Source organism: Terrapene carolina, unplaced genomic scaffold, assembly GCF_002925995.2.
Source record: "Terrapene carolina triunguis isolate 2854851 unplaced genomic scaffold, T_m_triunguis-2.0 Scaffold58, whole genome shotgun sequence".
In the NCBI taxonomy this organism is placed as follows: domain Eukaryota; kingdom Metazoa; phylum Chordata; order Testudines; family Emydidae; genus Terrapene; species Terrapene triunguis.
Genome location: NW_020664409.1, coordinates 44975680 through 44998852, shown reverse-complemented (window position 1 = coordinate 44998852; position 23173 = coordinate 44975680). Strand labels below are relative to the sequence as shown.

The window sequence follows — 23173 nt, the reverse complement described above, 5'->3', positions numbered from 1 at the left end:
AGAATATGTATAATGTATTGTCTGTTGGTCTATTAAATAAATAAATAAATAAATTTATGCTGATAAAATTTTTTTTTCGTTATGAAACTTTCACAGCCAAGCGTCCCCCTTGGAATTTCTTCATGCCCCACCCCAGGGAGGCGCGCCCCCCAGTTTGGGAACCGATGGTCTATAGTATACAGCTTTTTATTATCCCCACCAGTATGGCAGGCATTTCAATGGGTATATTCCCCATCTGAATGTTGAGTGATGTGAAGTTTTGTACTAACATTATACATTTGTGCTTTTACTTTACAGTGCACAAATGTAAGGTACATATTATTTACTCAGTATATGTTAAAAGTAAACCTCAGAAAACAATATCAGAATTGTCTCCATTGTATCAGTTCATCATTTCTTTACAGAACTGAATTAAAAGTGCCTTTTGAGGTTACTGCAGCCCAGTGACTGCATTAACACCCAGGAAGCTCTCGCAATGAAGAACAGGGACACACTAAGGAGCCACCTGTGCATGCACACCCACAAATTTGTAACTTAGAGGGAGGAGTACGCTCTGCCCTTGTTCCTCTTCCTCGTTTCATCTCCTGATTTTCAGGGAATGGAGAAAGTAAAGAGAATCCTGTGCTTCATAATTTCCCAAGCTGACAGCGCTACTTTGTAGCTCTTGTTCAGGAAAATCATGTTTGGCTGCTTGGATCTGTGCAGTCTCTCCAGCTGAGTCAGAGCTGGGAAATAGCCACTAGGAATCAGAGCCCCTGGAGGGTATCTGTGATTAATGTTGCCCTTGAGTGGGTTTCTCATCAGGAGACACTTAGGCTTTGCCTTGCCGCCCATCAAGGGCAGGTGGCTTCTTCTTGGCAAGGCTCCATGAACACTCCAGTATTTGACCTATTAATGGATTGATTATTCAGAGTAAAATTGCTAAGGACTATCAAGAAACAAACTATCAAGAAGCAACTAACAAACTGGCCAAGAAAAAGCTACGGTACAGAGGCACTACATAAAAGTAAGCCATATTTGCATGATATTTGTGCAGAGTAATGTAAATGTTAAAATGTATGTTAAATGATTTTTCCAGGTGAAAAGAAGTTCACCTGCTAAAGCTGTACCTAAATCTATAGCACACGGTGATGTGTACCTCAACGCATGCTATTTTGCATTTTGTTAAGTCAGGCATGAAATACACTATAAAAAACACAGTCTAGCAGCATTATAAAAATATTAGGTATCAGTATCACTGAAGGGCTTTCCATTATCACACAGGAATATAAATTCTGGTGATGATTCAGTTTAAAAAAAAAAGGCTGACTTTGATGAATGGGTGCTGTTCTACATCTTCTGGCAGCAAGTTGTTTTCATAGCTTTTTCTGACACTAACAGTGATAGTGCTACATAGTCCACCAAAATATAAGAGAATTGCTGGACAACACAGCAGGTTATAGTGCAAAAATTTAGTTATTTAGATTTCTTTAAAATGTGCCCACCCACAGCTCTGGGAGTATGTATAAAATATTAACGAATTAATTCATGCATTGGGTCAATATCCAGTAGCTAATCACTCTGAAATTCTCCTCTCTCTAGACTTCCTGGTCTAGGGGATTCTGGCTCCTGGTCTAGAGGATGATACCACACATGTACAATATGCCACAGCTCACAGAGCTGTGAGGTCAGGATTCACGGCCCATGGAACAATGCCTACAATGGAGTGAAGCAAGTTTGAGGACACATTTGGGTGAGGTGAATCTCAGTCTTGGTCTAGTGAGGGCTTGCACACTGAGATTCATATCAAGCACTTTCACATAGGTCTGTGACTAGGCTGTGTTATCCTCCCAGGCTATGGCGGTGAAAAGGAATCAGGGTGAAGGGGGAAAAAATGGCCACATCCTGTTTGTGACATTAGCCGAGACTCAGAGATGGATCCTGCGTGAGAGAGAGAAACAAATGAGGCTCAGATCTATGTATAAATATACTCTAGCAGGCTGCCTCACTCTTCATCTGCTTTCATGGAGTGAGGAGGAAGAGGATTGTCTCAGATCCACTGATTGTACAAAGATGTGGGGCAGACCTATACCTTGTCCTTGCTACCTCACTACTGCTGGGGAAGACCAGAGCGGGGAAAAATAAATGTTGTGGGTAAGGACTCCAAGGTTGTGGGCTTGCTCTCAGGCCACCTGGTCAGTACACCGGGCTGGCTAGCCAACCACACAGGAGGAAGTAAACTGTGCCCTTTAAAGGGCAAATTACTCCCTCTACAGTGCAGCCAGGGAGCTCCAGGAGGCATTGGGTCTGTCTGAGGCATAATGCTTCCCTATGCTCCTCCTGGGGTGGTGTGGATCTGAACCATCCACAATGTAGGGCTGTGCCTAACAGGCCATTTAGCCCTTAGTAAGTGATGATAGCTAGGAATATTCAACACAATCGTTAACACGTGCTGTGGAGAATTCCCATGCTCTGACTCTAATGAAGTCTGCACACAATACATGAAATACAGGCTTATAAACATTTCTGAAAATTTAATCAACATTTCCTGAGTCTTAAACTAGTCAAATACCATGCTCTGTAGCCCGGTAAGCAACAAAATAATGAGGGCCAGATTGTGCCACCTTTGTTCATGCTGATTTTGATGGGCCTATCACCAGACTAAGTTATATTTTAACATGAGTAAGGGGCGGAAGACTCTGGCTCAAAATTATTAAACTGTAAGTTTAGTTTACAGTCATCACTTTACAAACACTCTGAATTGTGCTGGAGACTAGCTCTGTCAGATGATCTACATTTCTTCAAGTAAGTGCCACAGTTCAAACATGAACAAGCTGAAATTGTTCACTCTATCCCATACAAATGCCTTAGTGCCTGCCAGTGCTGAAATACTATGGGATTCTTTAATATAAACTTCATGCTATGATCTGTGTTATGCTTTGATCATTAGGAGCAAATAAATACAATAAAACTAGCAGACATTTTCTTCCATTTTGCTGTATTGAGAATGTGCAGACATGATAAAGTGAAAACATTATGAAGCAACAAGGAACTTTAATAACATATAATAATGATGATAATAAATTAGGGCTGGATTCTGTCACCCTCATCCAAATGAGTAACATCTTACGCTGTGAAAAGTCCCACTGTTTTCAGTGGAGCTTATTGAAGAGAAAGGCACTATTCAGGGTAAACTCCACTTGGAGTTTCCCAGCTCCTGGAACTCTGGACTGAACCTCTAGGTGTCCTACTCTATGAACAACACAATAATGGCTACCAGAGCTCTCAAATATCCCAGTATGCTTAAAGTCAGGGGTGAGGGTAGAATTGACTCCTGCTGAAGCCAATAGCGAGACTTCTGCATTGCACAATATGGACAAGCAGTTTGCTGGGCCAATGATGAACCAGAGTGGCTCAGAACCTCAGTGGGAGGGGACAGCCTGATTATTTTTTTGCTTCAGTTTTGTGTTTGGGAGCTGAGTGAGGCAGAACAGCCCAGGGAGTCTCTGATAAACTGCCTTTCCGCACAAAGGGAGTCTTTGAACTGCTGAGCACGGGTCAGGCATGGGTCAGGCAGTTCCAGCCCTTCAGAGACCAGCATCCAGTGTGGCAGAGATCCAACCCACCATTGGCTACCAACTCACCATTGGCAGCTGGTTAGAAGTATGCTACTTAGGAGTATGATAAAAGTTCCTAATTATTTGCTGAAAGGAAAAATACCATATAGCATTGGGTTGGTAGGCTGTGCTTTCCTATTAGCTAAGAGAACAAATTCTACCTATTACTACATTATTTGAAGGAAATAATAATCAGGAAAATCCCTTTAAAATACATTAAAAACCTAATGTATTTAGGGACGAATTCTGACACCCTTCACTGTTGATGATTTCACTAGGAGCTTTCACGCACCAACTGCGGACAAGATTTGGTATTGAACAGATAGGGGTAACTCATAGTATCAATAATCATGTAATATACACATTACTAAAAGAAAGAAAAGTGTAGGGAAAAAGATTAGATTTTCACTGTGAGACTGTACCTCAACATTTTTTCTTGAATTTCACAACTGTCCCAAACAATGTATTTTTCCTAACATAATTTATCATGTCATGTAGGTATGTAGGTAGATGCATAATTCCTTGATACAGTAATTTAACATTTTTATGTTTCCTTTCAGATCTCTATTATTATTCAGAGCGCTATTCTTATTTAAACTCATTTTGCCAATTCACCTCTAGCATAGCAGGATGAAACTCCATTGGCTTTAGTGGTGCTGCACCACAGCATGGTGTCTGCATAGAGATGTTCAATTAAGTGCTGTTTGGATACAATTTAGATATACATTAGGTTTGGAGATTCCCACTCAAATCACAGTTAGGTTTCAGATTCAAAGGCAATTCTAACTAATAGAATTCTTGTGAGATCAGCTCATCCTACAAGGGTTAGACTATTTGGGATGGTACAAATCTTGTGATATCACTTATTCTTACAAGTCATCTACCAACCTATGCAGAAGTCTCACAGGTATTACTATTTCCATGCATTTTCTTTTAATCAAAACCAGAACTGGAAAGCAGACCCCTCTGAATTTTGGATCTGACATGGAACCAGAACTGTAATGACAAGCTTTTATATGGTGATTAGAAACCACCCTATATCTTTCACCCCTGAGAGGGTTCAAAGGGGTTTTAGTCCATCACTACCTTTGGTCCACATGTACTTTGGAACATAATGCACATTACTGCTGCTGCTCATGGAGAGTAGCATGAAGATACGGTAAAGATGACAAGACATGCCTCTTGGCTTTCTCTCTTTCTGTGATAAAAAAGTAAGATGACTATCATGCACAAAACTTACATATTGATTTAATTTAAATAAAAGATCAAAAACCCCTCTTTTAACATACTAAAATCCCTAAAAAACCAATTGCACTGTGCACCTATTCACACACCTCTGCTTAGTATCTACTGTGTTTTCACTTATTTACCTAATTTCACACATCACATTAATCTGAACATCCTCTCAGCATCCGTAAATTAGACTGAACTTAATTCTCTCATTCCCTGTTTGTTTTATTGTCAACCAGTTTTAATGTACTTCTGGCTTTATGATACAATGAATTTTTTTTTTTTTTTTTTTACCTTTGCTTCAATCTGCTTAGTATCTGGATTTTGGAACAAAAATTTGATTTTGCTCTTGCCATCATCTGAAGACCCTTTAAGCTGGGAAAACTTGTACCTCCAAAGCACAGCCTAAAGGAAACAAAGCATACACAGAAAGGTCAACATAGTTGATATAGAGAAGTGTATTAGAAACAGAGGATCTTCTTCCTAGGTAGTTTTTTAACCTGCCTATGGTACATAATTAAACCAATGTAGTGTCATCTAGCCTGAAGTCCCTTTGATTATATGGATGTATTATACTTTGGCAGTGTCTGATTCAGATCAGTCAGACTGCATTTGTGAAATGTTCTTTGAAACCCCGTTAGCTTTATTCAACCATAGTTAACAAAGAAAGGGTCACTTAATTCACTGTGATGTCAAAAAATAAAAGCCTTTTCCCTTGAGGATAAGTCAGACTCCATCTCTTAAGTGCTAATTTGTCATGGAATTACTTTATTTATTTTATTTTATTTTAATTGATTTATTTCCATAGATGACAGTATCCAGTCATGTACGTGAGTCTGTATTTATATGAACTAAAAATAAAGCGTGTATTTTTAAAAGTAAAAATAAACAAAACAATACAGATAAAAACAAGCCTGTACAGTTAGCATTTACTCACGGAAAATGATTGTCTTTGGTCCAGCTGAGCACTTAATGTACATGCTTCAGCTTAAGTAGTTAAGAGTCAATGGGTTTAATTACTTGGGGTAGGTCCACACTACCCACCCGATTCGGCGGGTAGAGATCGATCTTCTGGGATCGATTTATTGCGTCTCATATGGACGCGATTAATCGATTCCAGAAGCGCTCTCCCGTCGACTGCGGAACTCCTGCTCGCCGAGAGGAGGAAGCGCTGTCGACGGGGGAGCTTGCCTGCGCCACATGGACCCGCAGTAAGTAAACTTAGTTCGATCTAGGAAACGTCGACTTCAGCTACGCTATTCTCGTAGCTGAAGTTGCGTTTCCTAGATCGATCCCCCGCCCCAGTGTGGACCAGCCCTTGCTGAACATTAACCATGTGTTGATGTGCCTTGCTGAACTGGGACCAGAATGCTCAACCCCTTCCAGGATTGAGCCTTCAATGTGTTAGCAGATCCAAATATTAAAAGATGACAATATATGACGAAGTTTCCCACTCCACTATGAATTTTGTAATAAGGTTATTAACTAAATAGAAAAGCAGTAAATAGTCACTGTTACAAATGAATAGAAATGTATCTTCTGAAGAATATATGGGAATATTGTACCTAGAGACTGTTGCATTTCAGTAACCAGTAATGTTACAGAGCATCACACCTATCAGCCTGGAATCAATGTGCAGCCTACAGTCAATATCATATCGATGTGTGAGTAAGATGGACAAGAAATGTGCATTGGTGAAATGTAAATGATGAGCAAAACTATTAAGGAACATTAGGGATGATCACTGTGCAACTTGTACGTATGACTTCACACTACTACTGGCTGCTATCGGCTGAATTCTTTCTTGTTCCTGCACTAAAAAATCTGCATATCTACCAAATTTGTTTACATTCACAGTGCTGTCTGCATTAGATTAATCTTCTGCTTCTTCCTCTTCTTTTGCCTACATTAGCACTGTACTGTTTCCATCAGAATCTCAAACTGAGTAATTTTCTTAAATAAAATGCCTCTATGCTGTAGGGGAAAATACAGAAAAGTGCTGAAAATTTTATCTCAGTGTTCATTTAGATCCTTATTGTTTGCTGCCAATTGCTACAGAAAATAAATGTTAACCTTTTGATAGCTCAGAATTTTGTAAACTTCCCCCTCCTTTTTTGGGGGGCCTTACTTCCCCTAACGATAGTATACATATCTAATGAGCAACAGCCAGCATTAAGCAAAGACTTCTGGATAAATAGGTAAGCAGTTTAATTTCAAATTGACTTTACATTGCTAAGCAAAAATTTTACCTTGCGGCTGTTAAAAATGACATTTTTAACTTTAAAAATTGGATGAAATTGGTGTTAATGAAAGTGAAGGATCAATAGCATTGTGGTACTCATAAACTTCCCAGCACAGCTCTGTCAATTTGCCTCATTCTCTGCCTGCATCACTCCTACTAGTCCAGTCCTTGCACTTATCTGAACAGAGAATGCTGGTGTGACATTGTGCAGTCTATATGGTTTTATAAAAATATGATAAGTGAATATAATGTAACTGGGATGTGCTTCATGCAAAAGGCCTCTTGTAAGGTATCATTACAAAGCTTATAATCTACTGAGTGTGATCATCCTATTTGTATAAATGTACCACTCTTGTATCTAAAACTAGAAATATAAAATATAACTCTGAGGGCCATTGTAATTATGCAAAGTGTGGGCCATTAATGGTGGTTTGGAATCTTGATGACTCCCATTAACCAGGACCATTGTCTGCAGATGGATGTGTTTACTTGTGAGTCTTCCTGTATATGTGTGTGCTGGCAAGTGGGTAATGAAGTCTTGCAGTGACTTGTGATCATGTCACCTGAACTAGAATCCATCTTTAACCTAGTGCTTTTCCAGTGGGGGGCGGGGGGGAAAGGGGTGTGGAAACCCAGAGGGACAAAGGGTTGCCGCCTCATGCAAAAGATATATAAAGGGGTGGAACAGAACAAAGGGGGGGGGGAGAGGAGCCATCATGAAGAATGCCCTAGCTACCACCTGAGCTGGAACAAGAGCTGTACCAGGGGAAACAATTGTGCCCAGGCCTGGAAGGTGTCCAGTCTGAGGAAAAAACTTACTAAAGCATCTCTGAGGGTGAGATTATCTGTATTCAGTTTGATTAGACACAGATTTGCGCATTTTATTTTATTTTGCTTGGTGACTTACTTTGTTCTGTCTGTTACTACTTGGAACCACTTAAATCCCGCTTTCTGTATTTAATAAAATCACTTTTTACTTATTAATTAACTCAGAGTATGTATTAATACCTGGGGGAGCAAACAACTGTGCATATCTCTCTATCAGTGTTAGAGAGGGTGAACAATGTATGAGTTTACGCTGTACAAGCTTTATACAGGGTAAAACGGATTTATTTGGGTTTAGACCCCATTGAGAGTTGGGCACCTGAGTGCTAAAGACAAGTACACTTCTGTGAGCTGTTTTCAGGTAAACCTGCAGCTTTGGGGCAAGTAATTCAGACCCTGGGTCTTTGTTGGAGCAGACGCGAGTGTCTGGCTCAGCAAGACAGGGTGCTGGAGTCCTGAGCTGGCAGGGAAAACAGGAGCAGAGGTAGTCTTGGCACATCGGCTGGCAGCTCCCAGGGGGTTTCTGTGATCCAACCTGTCACAGCTGGTCATACCAAATCATACCCTGATTCAGAAAAGTACATAAACACACACTTGATTTAAGCATGTGGGTAGTCATACTTCAAATCAGGCATCTCCTTAAGTATGTTTCTGTACTAGGGTCCATAGCAATAAGGGACAAAAGACTTCCAGTGGCCAGAATGTTCTCACAGCACATTAAGCCATGGGACCCTTGGTCTAGCTGGATAGAGAAAGTGAGTTGCCCCATTTAACTGCAGGGATGGGGCTTGTCCAGCAGGCTGCTGGGAAGGGAGTCATTGCCCCCTTTAAGGCCTCTGCCCACCCAGAGAGGATTGCTGGATTCCAGGTAAAGAGACAGAAAGACGTACAGCTAGAATAGGTTGTGTGGGGGAGGGATGCTGTCCCTTTCCTCCCCAGCTAACCAGACACAGGGCGGGATTATACCCAGGACAGTCCCAGGGAAGTCCTATTTAACCCAGACCAGACCAGCAGCACCCACCCTCCCACCCATTGGCGTAGTTAAATTACCAGCTTTTGTCATTATATGTCACAGGCATGACACTAGTTGCCCCTTTTCTTGGGGCTTTGGGAAGGAATTTTCCCTCACTGCCACATTGGTCAAGGCGAGGTTGGCTTTTTGCCTTCCCTAGAGTGAGTTACGGACCTGGTGGGGTATGGATGGGGGAAGGGAGTTAGGCTATAATGCTGCAACTCATTATGTAAGTTTGTGGCAGATGTCTAGTGCAGGTACTCTGTATGGAATGGATATGGTGACCAGATACAATTAATTAGTAAAGAATTTAAATGAGACATCCTTTAAAGGGGAGGAGAAAGAGGGTTCAGGGCTCCTACACTTGGTATGGGAAGAAGTCAACCCCACTTTTTCTAGCTCCCCTTAACCCTTATACAAGGAGGAATGGTGGGGTCTCAGCTGCTCCCCAGGAATATGGAAATGTATATGAAACCACCTGCACTGCACAATTTTATCTGCAGGGTACTTCCACATATTTAAGAATAAAGTTTCAGCCCATTTAAAACCACATCCAGTGCCTCCTGTCTGTCTTCCGGCATAGCCGGACAATGTGGTCACAATGAGATTTCATTTATTCTTCTATCAGGATTTTGAATATAATTCCTAGAATTGAAAGTTAAAAAAACAAAAACAAAAAACCCATTGAATAGAGGCAACCATATCTTACTCATCCTATGTAGTAAGGGATAGAATCTTCACAAATATTGCCAAAAAGGATTCACGAACACAAAGGCAATCAATTTGCTTTTGATGGCTTTTCCCACATTTTATTGATTTTTCACAGACGTTCACATGAAGCAAGTTTTGTTTGCAAAAATGTTTGTGAAAATGTGAACATTCACGTGCCTATATATTGATACATAAATACTTGTACAAATTCTAATGAGGATTCACATCAAAAGTGAGCCCCATGATCATCTTGAAAGCTTTTTTGGATTTAGAAGTCATTTGGTAAGGAAACAAACAATACCATGTGACTTAGGCGACCAATCATACATATCAAATAGGAAATCAAGTATACAGATTACTCAAATCATTGTTCATGAGTGAAACATAGGCTGAAATATGTCTGCACAAGCCATTAGTCAAATTTTGAATAATAAATAAATTTGTAAAAATTGAAGGCTGTTCACAAATAGAGGGACTAAATCTGTTGTACAAATTATTCCCTACTCTATTGTTATTACTTATAAGTATACAATAGTAGTGACTACAAACCTCAAGCAAGTTGGGGTGTTATTTTACTAGGTACTTTATGCTCAGTTCTGGCGTGTGTGAGGGAGGTCCTTTATTTAACAAGAAATTTAAAAAAGGCTATGCCTTTGTATGAATCTACAAAAACTGTGCATAAGCGAAAGTAAGTACATGTTTTAGCAATGGTATAGCATGTTTCACTCTAACAGACTTGATTACAGAATACTTTTTCAAATCAACAACCCAAACATAAAATATCTTCCCACTCTGAGATGAATGTTCTGGTCACATTCACAAAACTCTGGATGTTCAGAAAACCTGACAAAGTTAACCAGTTCTTAAAGAAATGTAGATTAGGACAGACGATTCCACGGAACAAACAAATCTGATATTAGATTTAACATATTAAACAAATGCTGCAACTCCTTTTCTATGTATTATTCAAATATCTCTAGAGCTTTATCACTAATGGTATAGCAATATTGATGCTATACCATTAGTGATAAAGCTCTAGAGATATTTGAATAATACATAGAAAAGGAGTTGCAGCCTTTAGCCTCAATAAATACTGGAACATAATCCAAGCAACTACCTTTAGTTGCAGTCTTTAGCCTCAATAAATACTGGAACATAATCCAAGCAACTAAACAAAGCAGGCACTTGGCAAACTAGATAGAAGACAGATCCTGAAATGGTAATACATTGTGGTAGTTTGGAAATGCCAAAAAGTGAAATTCTATAGTCAATTAAGTGGATAGAAATTTTGCCATTGATTTCAATTGGAACAGGATTTCACCCCAATACTTTAATTAAGAAATAGCTGATTATAATTTATCATTTAGCATTTGTGTGTCTTATATTCTGTTGGTGGAAGGGACAAGATTTTGAGCTTCACAGAACTCTTCTTCAAGTCTGGAGAATGAAACCAGAATGTTCAAGCTAAATACAAAGTGGGACAGATTGTTAAGCATAAAGGGGGTCACACATATTGTAGGAAATGACTCACAATAAATACAATAAATGGGCAATTAATACTGTGACGCTGGCAGACCATGTGCCAGCTCATGCCAAGGTCTCAACTGAATGCTGACATATATATAGCTGGAACTGGTCTGGCTCATGTGTGTGTTGGTATTGTTAAAATAGGTATTAGAATTATAAGACTGTGTTTAGACTTTATGAAATGCTTGTAAGTTGTTGCATGCATTAATCTCACTTATAATATCTGTATCACTTGTTATAAGGTAATATATAAGTGTTTGCCCTGTAAACTGTAAGACAGAAGAGAAGCATTAACGAGTGTGAAATACTAGTTTCCAAAAGAAGGCCCATCAATACCCGCTATGCTAATGTGGAACATCAGAGGACAAGAGATTATTGTTTGCTCCCTTACCCTCAAAAAGGAGCCCTGCAAGTGAATTCCTCCCAAAAGCTGAATTTGCAACTTAAGCCAAAGGGGGAAAGGAATAAAAAGCCATAACAAGGATAAACTGAATCTTTTATGCTGCTTGACTCTGAGGGGCCAGGGTCTCTAAGCATAAGCATACCCCCTTCCTCCCTCCCGGTGCTTGGCCTAGGGTAGCTGTAAAGGACATATAAAACTTGTTTATCATAGAGGCGTCTATTACTTTTTTGAAACTTACGACTGGGACTTATTTGTGTGTGCATATGTTTACATGCTTTAACCTTGTACATAACTTTTATTTTGTATTTCTAGTTAATAAACCTTTAGATAGTTTATTACACAAGCATTGTCTTTGGTGTGAGATCTAGGGTGCAATCGACCTAGGGCAAATGACTGGTCCTTTGGGACCAGGAGTAACTTGAATATTGTGATTCTTGGCATAAGGGACCATCTATCACAAAAGCAAGCTTACCTGGGGGACAAGACAGCTCAGAGTACCCTAGGGGACTATCTGTGACTCCATGTTAAGGCTGTTATAGTGCTTGAGGAATTTACACTTAATACCTGGTTGGTGAAATCTAAGTATGAAACTCACAACCAATTTGGGGTTTCTACCCTTCTTAACAGTCTCCTCTGAGGTTGGTACTCATGCTCTTGAGCCACTCTAGGGAAACTTGACAAACACTTCTGCAGTCACAGGACAATGGAGTAAGTAGCAGGGTGTTGCAAGTTGTTGTAATGGGCAATGAAATCAATGTCTCCATTAAGTCCATGGTTTTTAGTGTCCAGCAGAGTTATGAATTTAAGTGCTTAGTTTTGTCTTTTGAAAGTGCTGTGCTGGTTTCCTTTGAGGACAATTGGTAATTGTTTTGTGAAAAGGGTTTGTCCGTGAGTTATAGGGTGTTTTTGTCTTTTGTCATTTTTCAATTAGTTTATTTGAAAGCATAGTGATTGTCTGGTTTCATCCATATAGTTGTTGATGCACTGGATAAGGTACACCACATGTTGTGATAGGCATGTGTAGGGTCCGTGGTTCTTGAAAGGTGAGTTGCAAGGGATATTGATCATCACAGCAGTGGTGATATGTGTGCAGGTTTTGCATCTGTTGTCTTGGCAGGGTCTGGTGTCACCATAAGTTGCTGTGTCCTGGTCTGTGGGGAACTTGCTTTTGACGATGAGCTTGGCAAGGCTGGGGGATTGTGTGAAGTTCAGAAGAGGGGGTTCAGGAAGCATTTCTTTCAGGATGTGGTCCCCATAAGTATGGGTTGTAATTGTTTGATACCCCATATAAGTTCTAGTGTGAGATGGCAAGTGACCACTACGAATGTGCAATGATATTTTTTTCCTTATATTGAAGCAGGTTCTCCCGGCATATTTGGGTGGTCTTATTCATGAAGCAATCTACTTTTCTGGTGGCATATCCTTATATTCTTTGTAACAGTGTTGCCTATTATGTCCTGCCAGTGTAACATTGTTATAATTCACCCACCACTTTTCACTGGTTGTATATTTGTTTAATAGGTACACTATCAAAGCACCAAGGAAAGCTACTGCTTCCAGCCTCTGTGGTATTTTGGCATGGTTCCTCATAATCACACAAATTGAGGAAAGTTACATTCCTTTTCTCATTCTAATTCTAGAAGATATGTTCTTCAACAATGCTTAGAAAATGGTCTCAGTTATATCTCAGTCATATGGCGTTTTGTTACCTATTGCAGTCATTTCACATTCTTGGACTACAAAATGTGAGTTTCTGAAGAGGTATTACATTCTTCCAATGGTACAGTTAAATCTAGTTTGTTCTGCCTGCAATATCAGAAAATAATAAGTAATCTGTCATGGTTTCATGACTATTAAAGCTTTTTTTTTAATCCAGAGAAATATGAATTCCCCAAAAAACTCAGAATAATCAGGTCTGGTTGTATTTCATTTACTTAACATACTCCTAGCCAGATTATACAACATGAGTGTGTAAACTAATCAATAGCTCCTTCTGTGACTGTTTGATCCAGGCCAGATCTCAGAGAAGTCCTCCCTAATGATGCAAGGAAGCAAAAGCTGTGATTAGTCGGGCTGGGAGCTAGAGAGTAAGAGAAAATTCTAAATTGTCTAGTAGTTTCCAGAAAGGACTAACTTTATATTCAGTACAGCAGTCCTCCCTCTTCTCTATCACATTAGACCTTACAAGAATCCTGAGTTGTATCTGAAAAAAAATGTGCACTAACTGAGCCTGTAAAGTAGTATTTGCACATGTAAATCAGGTATAGCAATTGAATGTGCAAATGACTAATTAAGTAAGTAGCTACCGAATCTAAGAATGCAAATACCAGTTTCCAGGGGTAAACAATTTTTTTGGAAATGAATCATAGGGGTACACACTTCAGATTTTGGCCCTATATTATGAAGTGTTCTACTGTAGGTATATAAACTAAAATATACCCACAACAGCAATTTCAACACTCCCTTTCATTAATGCAACACATAATGACAATGGGCCTCATTTGGCCTCCAATTTTGTACATGGAAACAATCAAAGGTATATGTCAGGATTTTACAATCATTAGACAACTAATTTCCAGACTGTGCCTACAAATGCTATAGAATAGGCTTATTATTTAAGGATGCAAAATTGGACGCTATATTTTTAAATATTAGTCTCTATAAATCAGTTCTATTTTTTGTTTTATACAATATACCTTCAAAAGACTTAGCTGTACTTTTTAATCACATTTAGTCTCATTCAGTACTTTGAATTATTAAAGCATGCTTCTATACAGCTTTTGAAGACAAAATAAAATATAGAATTATTCTCAGTTGCAGTTAAGATTCCTTTTAAGTTAACATTATTTGTCCACTCGGTACCATAAGTGGTACTGCTACCAACTTAAATCTAATCAGTGCTAGATACATCTGTCCTGTGGGTCCTTTCTGTCAAGGATAAAAGTAATTGGTAGCTTGGGCACCTGGGATGTGCATTAATTTGACAACACATTGCTTCTTCCCATATGAAATTGAGAGAGATTGCATTCCTGTGAAGTGATACACTGTCCATATTGCTAGCAGTAGTATGGAACTGACTAGGATCAAAATTTGGTTCCTACTCAATTTCACACTGCTACCAATCTCACAGGAATGCCTTACTGTAAAGAATTATGATCTGAATCAATTTCCTTTGTCAACTGGTAGGGCTTTATAAGTACAATGGAGACTGAAGCACAAAGGGGGACAAAGGAACAGAGAGAGAAAAATCACTACTAATAAAATAACCAATCTTGGCAAACTCTAATATCTTATGCACTGTTAACAGAGTACAGTCTATTTTCTTAGTGCTGAGTGATCAATTACAAGATCTTGCCTTTTGTTTATGTGCTGGATTACATGGCTACACCAACAGTGCCCAGTTCTTTGAACTAGAGTTGTAGCCACCACTATTCAACTTCAATACTCTAGCCACATAATAAATTATCATTGTTACACAGAATTGATATTTTAAATTTCCCATCCGTGAACCCAGTGAAGTACCTGTTTGGTATCTGTGCTGTTAATAGTATTGGTGATAGGAGAACTTTAATACATACTGGATCAATTCATTTGGATATCCAGAGTGCACATTAAGTCAGTACAAATGAAAGAAATGATAGGCTTCTTTTGTATGTGTCATCATAAGTTAACCTTAACATAGACAGAGTTTATTATTTCAGGAACAATGAAGTCTTGTACTATGTGGCTAAGTATCTATTTGGCATGAAAAACGTAAAAGTATTTGCTATGCTACTTATTACTCATAATGTATTCTCCTCTTTTGATGAAGTAATGTGTTTTTTAAAATAACAGATGACCGTCACAATGGGTTTTGTTCATATGCATCTAATGGGCCATTATGGATCCTTTTCTTACTTTGTTCCAGCAGCATTGTATAATTAGCAGCATTCACAATTTATTATCATTTGCTACAGGAATGAATTCTTCTTCTGACAAATGTACGTTTTCTACTGCCATTGGAAAGAGCAGTAAATGCTTTGGAGTGCAAACACAGCACTTTTGCACAGGAAGATATATTGCATTATATACACAAAGTACAAATGCACACATGTATATGAGTAATTGTAAATGTGTATATGCACACGTGTGTATGTGTATAACATTCTTTTGTGTGTGCATATAAACACACACAAATGAAGAGAGATACAATTCGATATATAATGCTCTGTATACACACCCACACACCCCGTTTCCACCTGTTAGCAGTCCACCAGGTCTCCAGCAACAACATGGGAAGAGAGTGGCTAGAACTTAGTTCAATTGGGGAAAGGCTCTCTCGCTCCCATGTATACCAAGGATGCCAGCCAATACAATGTAGTTTTTTTGCACAAGTGACTATGTTGGTGCAGTTTTGTATTTCTGGCAAGTTATCAAAGGGCAGTAGTAGATATAAAGAGGGGTGAGACTGGCCTATATGTTTCTCCACCAGGGGCTGGTGGGAGGGTATCTCAGCCCTATGCCAGAAGTTTGCCTGCCTGGCAGCCCCAGGCCAACAGGATAGCTGGTAGCCAGCATCAAAGCTGTCCTCTAGAGTCCAGGGTGGTCAGATGAAATCAGTGACCTTCACAGCCATATAAACCCCATATTATAAAAGGACCAACACTGAATATATCCCGTTTGGCTAGTCAAGGGGTAGAAGTAGTTGATATGATGTAAAGACAGGTATTGATGTTCTGTGCCTACAGAAAACATGATGGATGGAGAACACAGTGAAGGATTTGAGCTTAGATTGTGAACTCTTCCACCCAGGTGAAAAATGGGTGTAATGCAGTCCAGGTGGTAGTAAGAGGAGCAGATGAGGAAGATGGTGATTGAAATTTTTAGAGTAAATGACAGCTGAATGAGTCCAAGTTAAAACATGTGCTCTGTTTTTGATATCAGTGTATGTACCTCAACAAGGAGGCAATGAAGAAGAGAGAGTTTCCACAAAGGCTAACAGACACTAGCAGACACAGCAACACCAGAAGAGCTGATATTGGTATGTAGAGATCTGAATGCACAGAGAGGCAAAAACCAAAGGCAGTATGAAATGTGCTTAGGAAATATCAGTCTAGGCACCATGAATGAAAAGGTAAAGTGTTACTAGACACAGAATCATAGAATAATTGGACTAGAAGGGACCTCGAGAAGTCATCTAGTCCAGTCCCCTACACTTATGGCAGGACTAAGTATTATCTAGACCATCCCTGACAGGTGTTTGTCCAACCTGCTCTGAAAAATCTCCAATGATGGAGAGTCCACAACCTCCCTAGGCAATTTATTTCAGTGCTTAATTACCCTGACAGTTAGGAAATTTTTCCTAATGTCCAACCTACACCTCCCTTGCTGCAATTTAAGCCCCTTGCTTCTTGTCCTATCCTCAGAGGTTAAGAAAAACAATTTTTCTTCCTCCTCCTTCTAACAACATTTTATGTACTTGAAAAATATTATTGTCTCCCCTCTCAGTCTTCTCTTTTCCAGACTAAACACACACATTTTTTTCAATCTTCCCTCATAGGTCATGTTTTCTAGACCTTTAATCATTTTTGCCACTCTTCTCTGGATTCTCTAGACATGTGTATTACCAATCAATGGATGATAGCCAATACATGGTTCCAAAAGAAAGAGTCATTTGGTCATCAGTGGTGCACACCGAAACTAGATTGATGATATTGCTGAGGAAATTTCAGTGGTGTCAAGTTATGGACTGAAAACTGATACCTAGTGAGATGGTAGCACAAACTTTTCTCAACAAAGATTGCAAATAAAGCCTTGCACAAGGAGGGAAAGACACAAGATTAAAGTATGGGAAGTTAAGGGGAAATGCAGCAGAGAAATTTGCAGAAGTAGTACAGGATAAGTACCAGGAAACAGACATGACATAAACGCATAGATTTTGAGGTCAGAAGGGACTATCATGATAATCTAGTCTGACCTCCTGACATTTCAGGCCACAGAACCTCACCCACCCACTCCTGTAATAGATCCCTAACCTCTAGCTGAATTACTGAAGTCCTCAAATCATGATTTAAAGACTTCAAGTTACAGAGACTCTGCCATTTACCCTAGTTTAAATCTGCAAGTGACCCATACTCCCTGCTGCAGAGGAAGGTGAAACTGCCCCAGGATCTCTGCCAATCTGACCTGGGGAAAAAATTCCTTCCTGACTCCAAATATGGTGATCAGTTAGACACTGAGAATATGGGCAAGACCCATCAGGCAGATACCTGGGAGAGAATTCTCTGTAGTAACTCAGAGCCCTCCCCATCTTGTGTCCCATCACTAGCCGTTGTAGGTATTTGCTGCTAGCAGTCGCCGATCGGCTACATGCCATGGTAGGGAGTCTCATTATGCTATCCCCTCCATAAACTTTTCAAGCACAGTCTTGAAGTCACTTAGGTTTTTTGCCCCCACTGCTCCCCTTGGAAGGCTGTTCACTCTTCTGATGGTTAGAAACCTTCACCTAATTTCCAGCCTAAACTTGTTCTTGTGTCCACATTGGTGCTTAATTTAAATAACTCCTCTCCCTCCCTGGTATTTATCCCTCTGATGTATTTATAGAGAGCAATCATATCTCCTCTCAGCCTTCTTTTGGTTAGGCTATACAAGCCGAGCTCTTTGTGTGATGTTGTATAATTAAAATATGACCATGTCGATCATTGTTGCTAACACTGTTATAGAATTGCAACAAATCTTGTACAAAGTAGGTTATATAAGGTGTCTATGGAAAGTTATGATTTGCTTAATATGATGATCCTATTTGTATGCATGCATCATTTTTGTATCTGAAGTTATGAATATTGACTATATACCTGTATTTCAAATGTGTTTGCTCCTGTGCTAACACCCATTAAGTACCTCGGTAACAGGCCAGCACATTGTGAAGGGATTATTCAAGTTGAATGGCCCATCAAGGAGCACTTAACTCACAATGGACCATAGAATAAGCTTATCCCTACCTGATGGACCTTCCTGTGGATGCTCTAACTCGTGGTGGGCAACCTGCGGCTCGCAGGCCATATGCAGCCCATCAGGGTAATCCACTGGTGGGCCACCAGACAGTTTGTTTACATTTGCACGGCCACCCACAGCTCCAAGCACACTAAAGGATTGGCAATTATTGGGTAAGATCTAAGTTATATATTGACATGGGTATGTGGCTGGTTCTTTGGGAACAGAAGAACCCTTTGTTTGATTAAATTGGTTTTAAATAACCCCTCATCATTAAGTCCAGGGTCTTGGTGTTGAATCCAGGACTGGAATATCCAAGGAGGCTGCATTCTGACTTTTTGTTAGCCAGTGTGGTGAGACAGAAGTTTACTTTTGTTGCTGGTTGGTGTATCTTATGGAAGACTAACCACCAGTTTTGGAGTGTGGATGCGCTATTTCTCAGCAGCTTATCCTGAATTTGGTATTCTCAGTTGCGACCCACTGAGACATGGTGACACTTTGAGTCTGCTCTCCTAAGGTAGGTTTTCCAATCCTGAGATCATCTTAGTAGCCCTAGTAGCATCAGCTGAAAAGGAGGGAACTACCCCAAAAGAACATGGATTGTGGCATCAGAAGAGGTTTGTGGACAATGCAGATGGGGAAAACCCAGAGAGAGAAAGGAGTGGTAGTAGACCTGTGAAGTGCAGGTAGGAATCCAAAACAATAAAATAGCATGTAAAAATAAAGAAATAAATCCACTGAGTGCAAATGAAAGCAAATACAAAAAAATCAAAGCATCAAATTGACAGTAAGGAAGACCAAAGAGAGCTGAGCTTGTAAACTACTCACAGCTGGCTGACAAAAAGATCTATAGCATTGCAAAAAGTAGACACAAAGGGAATGTAGTCAATGATTTTAGTTTAGTATCCATTTATTGTGTGAAGTTATGATCAATCAATATGTTATATTACATATATTCATTGTATGTTAATTAGAGTTAATTTGTAGGATTATAAAAGTATAAGATTGATCAGTATTTAGAGAAATCAAGTATTAGACATGAGTAAGACAAGCTGAAAGACAAGAACCTGTAGGCTGAGGCTGCAAGCCTTTAGCTTAGCTTTTTTGGGCCTTGGAGACAAGAAATGATGGCATAAATTGATGACTGAGAAATAACCCAAAAGATTATGGGAAAAGAGGTACCAACTGGTAATATTGTGAAAGTATAGCTGGGAAGATTAAATTTAAATTATAAAATGCTGCAACAGTAAATATTGTTTCCAACATATGCCTTAACCACAAGATAAAAAGTGGTATGTCAATGTTAATGAGATCCTACACAGCCTATAGAATTTGGGGTCCCTTGTGTTTATAGGGAACAGACCAATAAGAAATAGAGGGTTGACACTTTCATGTACAAGCGCAGAATATAGGTATAGACAGAATCACAGTATAAAAAGGGTGCCCAGAGTAGGAAAATTGAGCTTCCTATGGGAAACTCCAGCAGGAACCACTCCCATATTGATGATCAATCCACGAGAGAGCCAACAGACTCTAATGTCATGTAGGAGGATGTAAGTATGTCTGTAGGTATGACTGGTACATGGTACTTATCTTTAGGAATTGTATATACTTTGACATTTATAACTTTGTTGGTAACCTTAATAAAACTGCTAAAAGATAGATGCCTATGGTTTCATGTCTTCCTACGGACTTCAGATCCAGAACAAACTGTTGAACTTTAGACTATAGCTGCCAGAACCGAACCCACTGCAGTATAATTAACATTAAATAGAATAAAAGGCTACACAAAGGAGAATGGTACTGCAACACCATTTGTAAATGATGACCAGAGGAAACTTGTAGTAACACTCAAACATATGAAGGAGAGAAGGAAACAATACTCTGAGAGTATCTTGAATGACGCAACTCCCTTTTGGGTGGAGCTGCTGACATGTGATCCTAATGTTGTGTCTGAGTCTGATATACCAGAGGAGCAGATGAGAAATGCAGTCCAGGTAATGAAGAACAGTAGGGAAGTAGGACCTGAAGAAGTGACAGCAGACCTGGTGAAAGTCTTGGGCAAGAGAAGCATAAAATGGACGAGCAGAATAGTTAAAGCTGTATGTTGAGACAAGAGAATTCTACAAGATTAGCACAGCTTGCTCCCAATACATAAGAAAGGAAGTATCCATTGAGGGATAAAGTTACTGTTGCATGGAATGAAGATACTGGAGCACATCTGGGATATGAGGAATAGGAGACTGGTGTAGCCCGTCCTCTAAGAAGAGGAGTTCGGCTTTAGGAAATGATGAGGAACCGAAGATGCTATGTTTGTAATTCAGCAAGTGATAAAGAAGTAACTAGAGTATCAACAGGCTAGCTTCTGAGCTTTGATAGACCTAGAAAAGGCATACAATGCAGAGGAGAAAAGGATGCTCACACCAGTGCTGAGGAAATATATGTGAGGATTTAATAACTATGGTGAATACACTAGATAGATCATGTAAAACAGTGATTTGAACATGTTTTGGAATGACATGTCCTTTTGAAGTGAAATTCAGACCTCATCATGGGTCAGCCCTTGGCCTGCCATTGTTTTTTATGTTGATGGACCATGTCAGCAGGAAGATCGCAATGAAAAAAATGAGAAACTACTATATGTAGATGACATAGCAATAAAAGTATCCTCAAAAGTAGCCTATGGGGAAACAGTAAACAGGTGGTCTGACCAACTAAACTGGCATGGGATGAAAATGAAGATGCCTAAGACTGTGGTCATGTGGGTCAGCAGTAGTGCCATGGGGAAACTGGACAGAGATTTATGGAGTGAGACTAGACCAGACTGGCCTGTCAAGTACCTTGGCAGCTGCGGTAATGGAAGACAGCAAGCTTGAATGTGAGACAGTCCAGTCCAGGGGAGAGCTGGAAGTGTGTGGAGTAACATTTCAAGTATTGTGTATGCCACTAAGACTGAAAGCTCAGATGTACAGAACAATAAGGCACCCTGCAATGCTGAATGGTGCAGAAGCATGGGTCCTAAAGAGACAGGTTCAACGCCTACAGGTGTTTGAGATAAGATGTCTCTGCTCTATTAAAAAAGTTACATGAAGAGACTGATTTTTAAATGAATGAAGTCAAAGTGGAAGTCAAAGTACGTGATGTGGCTGACAAAATCCAAGATGCACCACTTTGCTGGCTCAGCCACATACAGAGGATAAATGAAGAGGACCTGGTCAAGACAGCATTGCATTGCGGGAGAGAGTGGTAGGAAACAGATACCCAGCCAAAGCTGTGGAAGTGATGGATGGATTGCATCAAAGAAGATGGTAAGGAAATGGACCTTAGCGCTGCTTCAGACAGATGAGGGTGGCCGATACTTGCATGATGACCCAACCCCAGATAATGGGATAAAGGGAATATGATATAAGTGTGTGTGTTTATGTGTATGCATGCATGTATGTACACACACACACAATGCAATGTATATTGTGCAGCAGTGATATGGTTGCATACCAACACATATACAATATTAGTTTTTGTGCCCATTACTTTAGTATCTGAGTACCTAACAAATTTACTAATGAGAACATAGGGGTCAGTTCCTCCACTGTACTCTGTCTGCTTTGCCCATGTTGCCAAGCTGCTCTTAAGTCAGCACTAACCAACTTCAGAATAGGGAATCCTTAGGGGTGAAGAGCCACTAGTATGGGGCCTATGACACCCCACTTCTTGAGCTCCAGTACAGGGGGTATGACCAGGGCATTCCTATGCTCTTGTGCTAGTCCCCCGGGGATGTGAACAGTTGGGTGTAAGCTAGAGCGGCGATGACTCTGCTGTAACTTAAGTCAGGGCATGCACCGACTCCCAGATAGCCAAAGAGTATGAGCATAAAAGGTGGTTTACAATCACCTTTGCATCCCCACCCGCAAACTATACTGAACATAGTTCGACCACAGCTAAGGATATAGTCCAAGGAGTCTAAGGATGAAGCTTTATGTCTTAAGGATATACTGCTCACCTTTATCATATTTAAACTTAGGAAAAGGCAAAGACACTTTACATTACTTTAAACATAATGGAAGCTGATGTACTGTAAAATTATATGTCAGTAATATTGCATTGTTGAAAAGGTCTTCTGCTCTGTCTTGGAGATGGTGTTTTGGAGATTATGGGAAACATGTCAGGGAAACATGCACTGTGTAATTCATAGAGAATAGGGTCGGTGCATTAGTCACTTTAGAATGGAAAAAAATCTATTTTGTTCCCTTTTGTAACATGGGTATGAAACTGAGGGGGGGGATGAGCTGAACTCTGAATCCACTCATTTCTGATGGGCCACGCTTGTCATTAGGAAAATAAATCTGAAAAAAGTTAAATATAAATTATAAGTGAAACCCATCTAAATATTTAAGAAATTTTGAAGTCAATCATTTATAAATAGGGTTGCCAGGCATCTGGTTTTTGAGTGGAACGCCTGGTCGAAAAGGGACCCTGGCGGCTCTGGTCAGCACTGCTGACCAGGCTGCTAAAGTCTGGTTGTAGCACAGCAGGGCTAAGGCAGGCTCCTTGCCTACGCTGGCTCTGAGTGGCTCCCAGAAGTGATCGGCATGTCCGGCTCTTAGCCGGGAGGCCAGGAGGCTCCGTGTGCTGCCCCTGCCCCAAGCGCCAGTGCC

The 23173-nt window shown here is 39.9% G+C and overlaps 1 protein-coding gene across 1 annotated transcript in view; it reads right to left on the bottom strand.

Moving 5' to 3' along the window:
• SNTG1 (syntrophin gamma 1) overlaps positions 1–23173 on the bottom strand; it is a 245729-nt gene that overhangs the window by 11222 nt on the left and 211334 nt on the right. The window contains exon 16 of the mRNA XM_026659517.1: positions 5121–5231. Within this exon, the coding sequence (XP_026515302.1) occupies positions 5121–5231 (111 nt within the window). The remainder of the gene's footprint in view (positions 1–5120; positions 5232–23173) is intronic.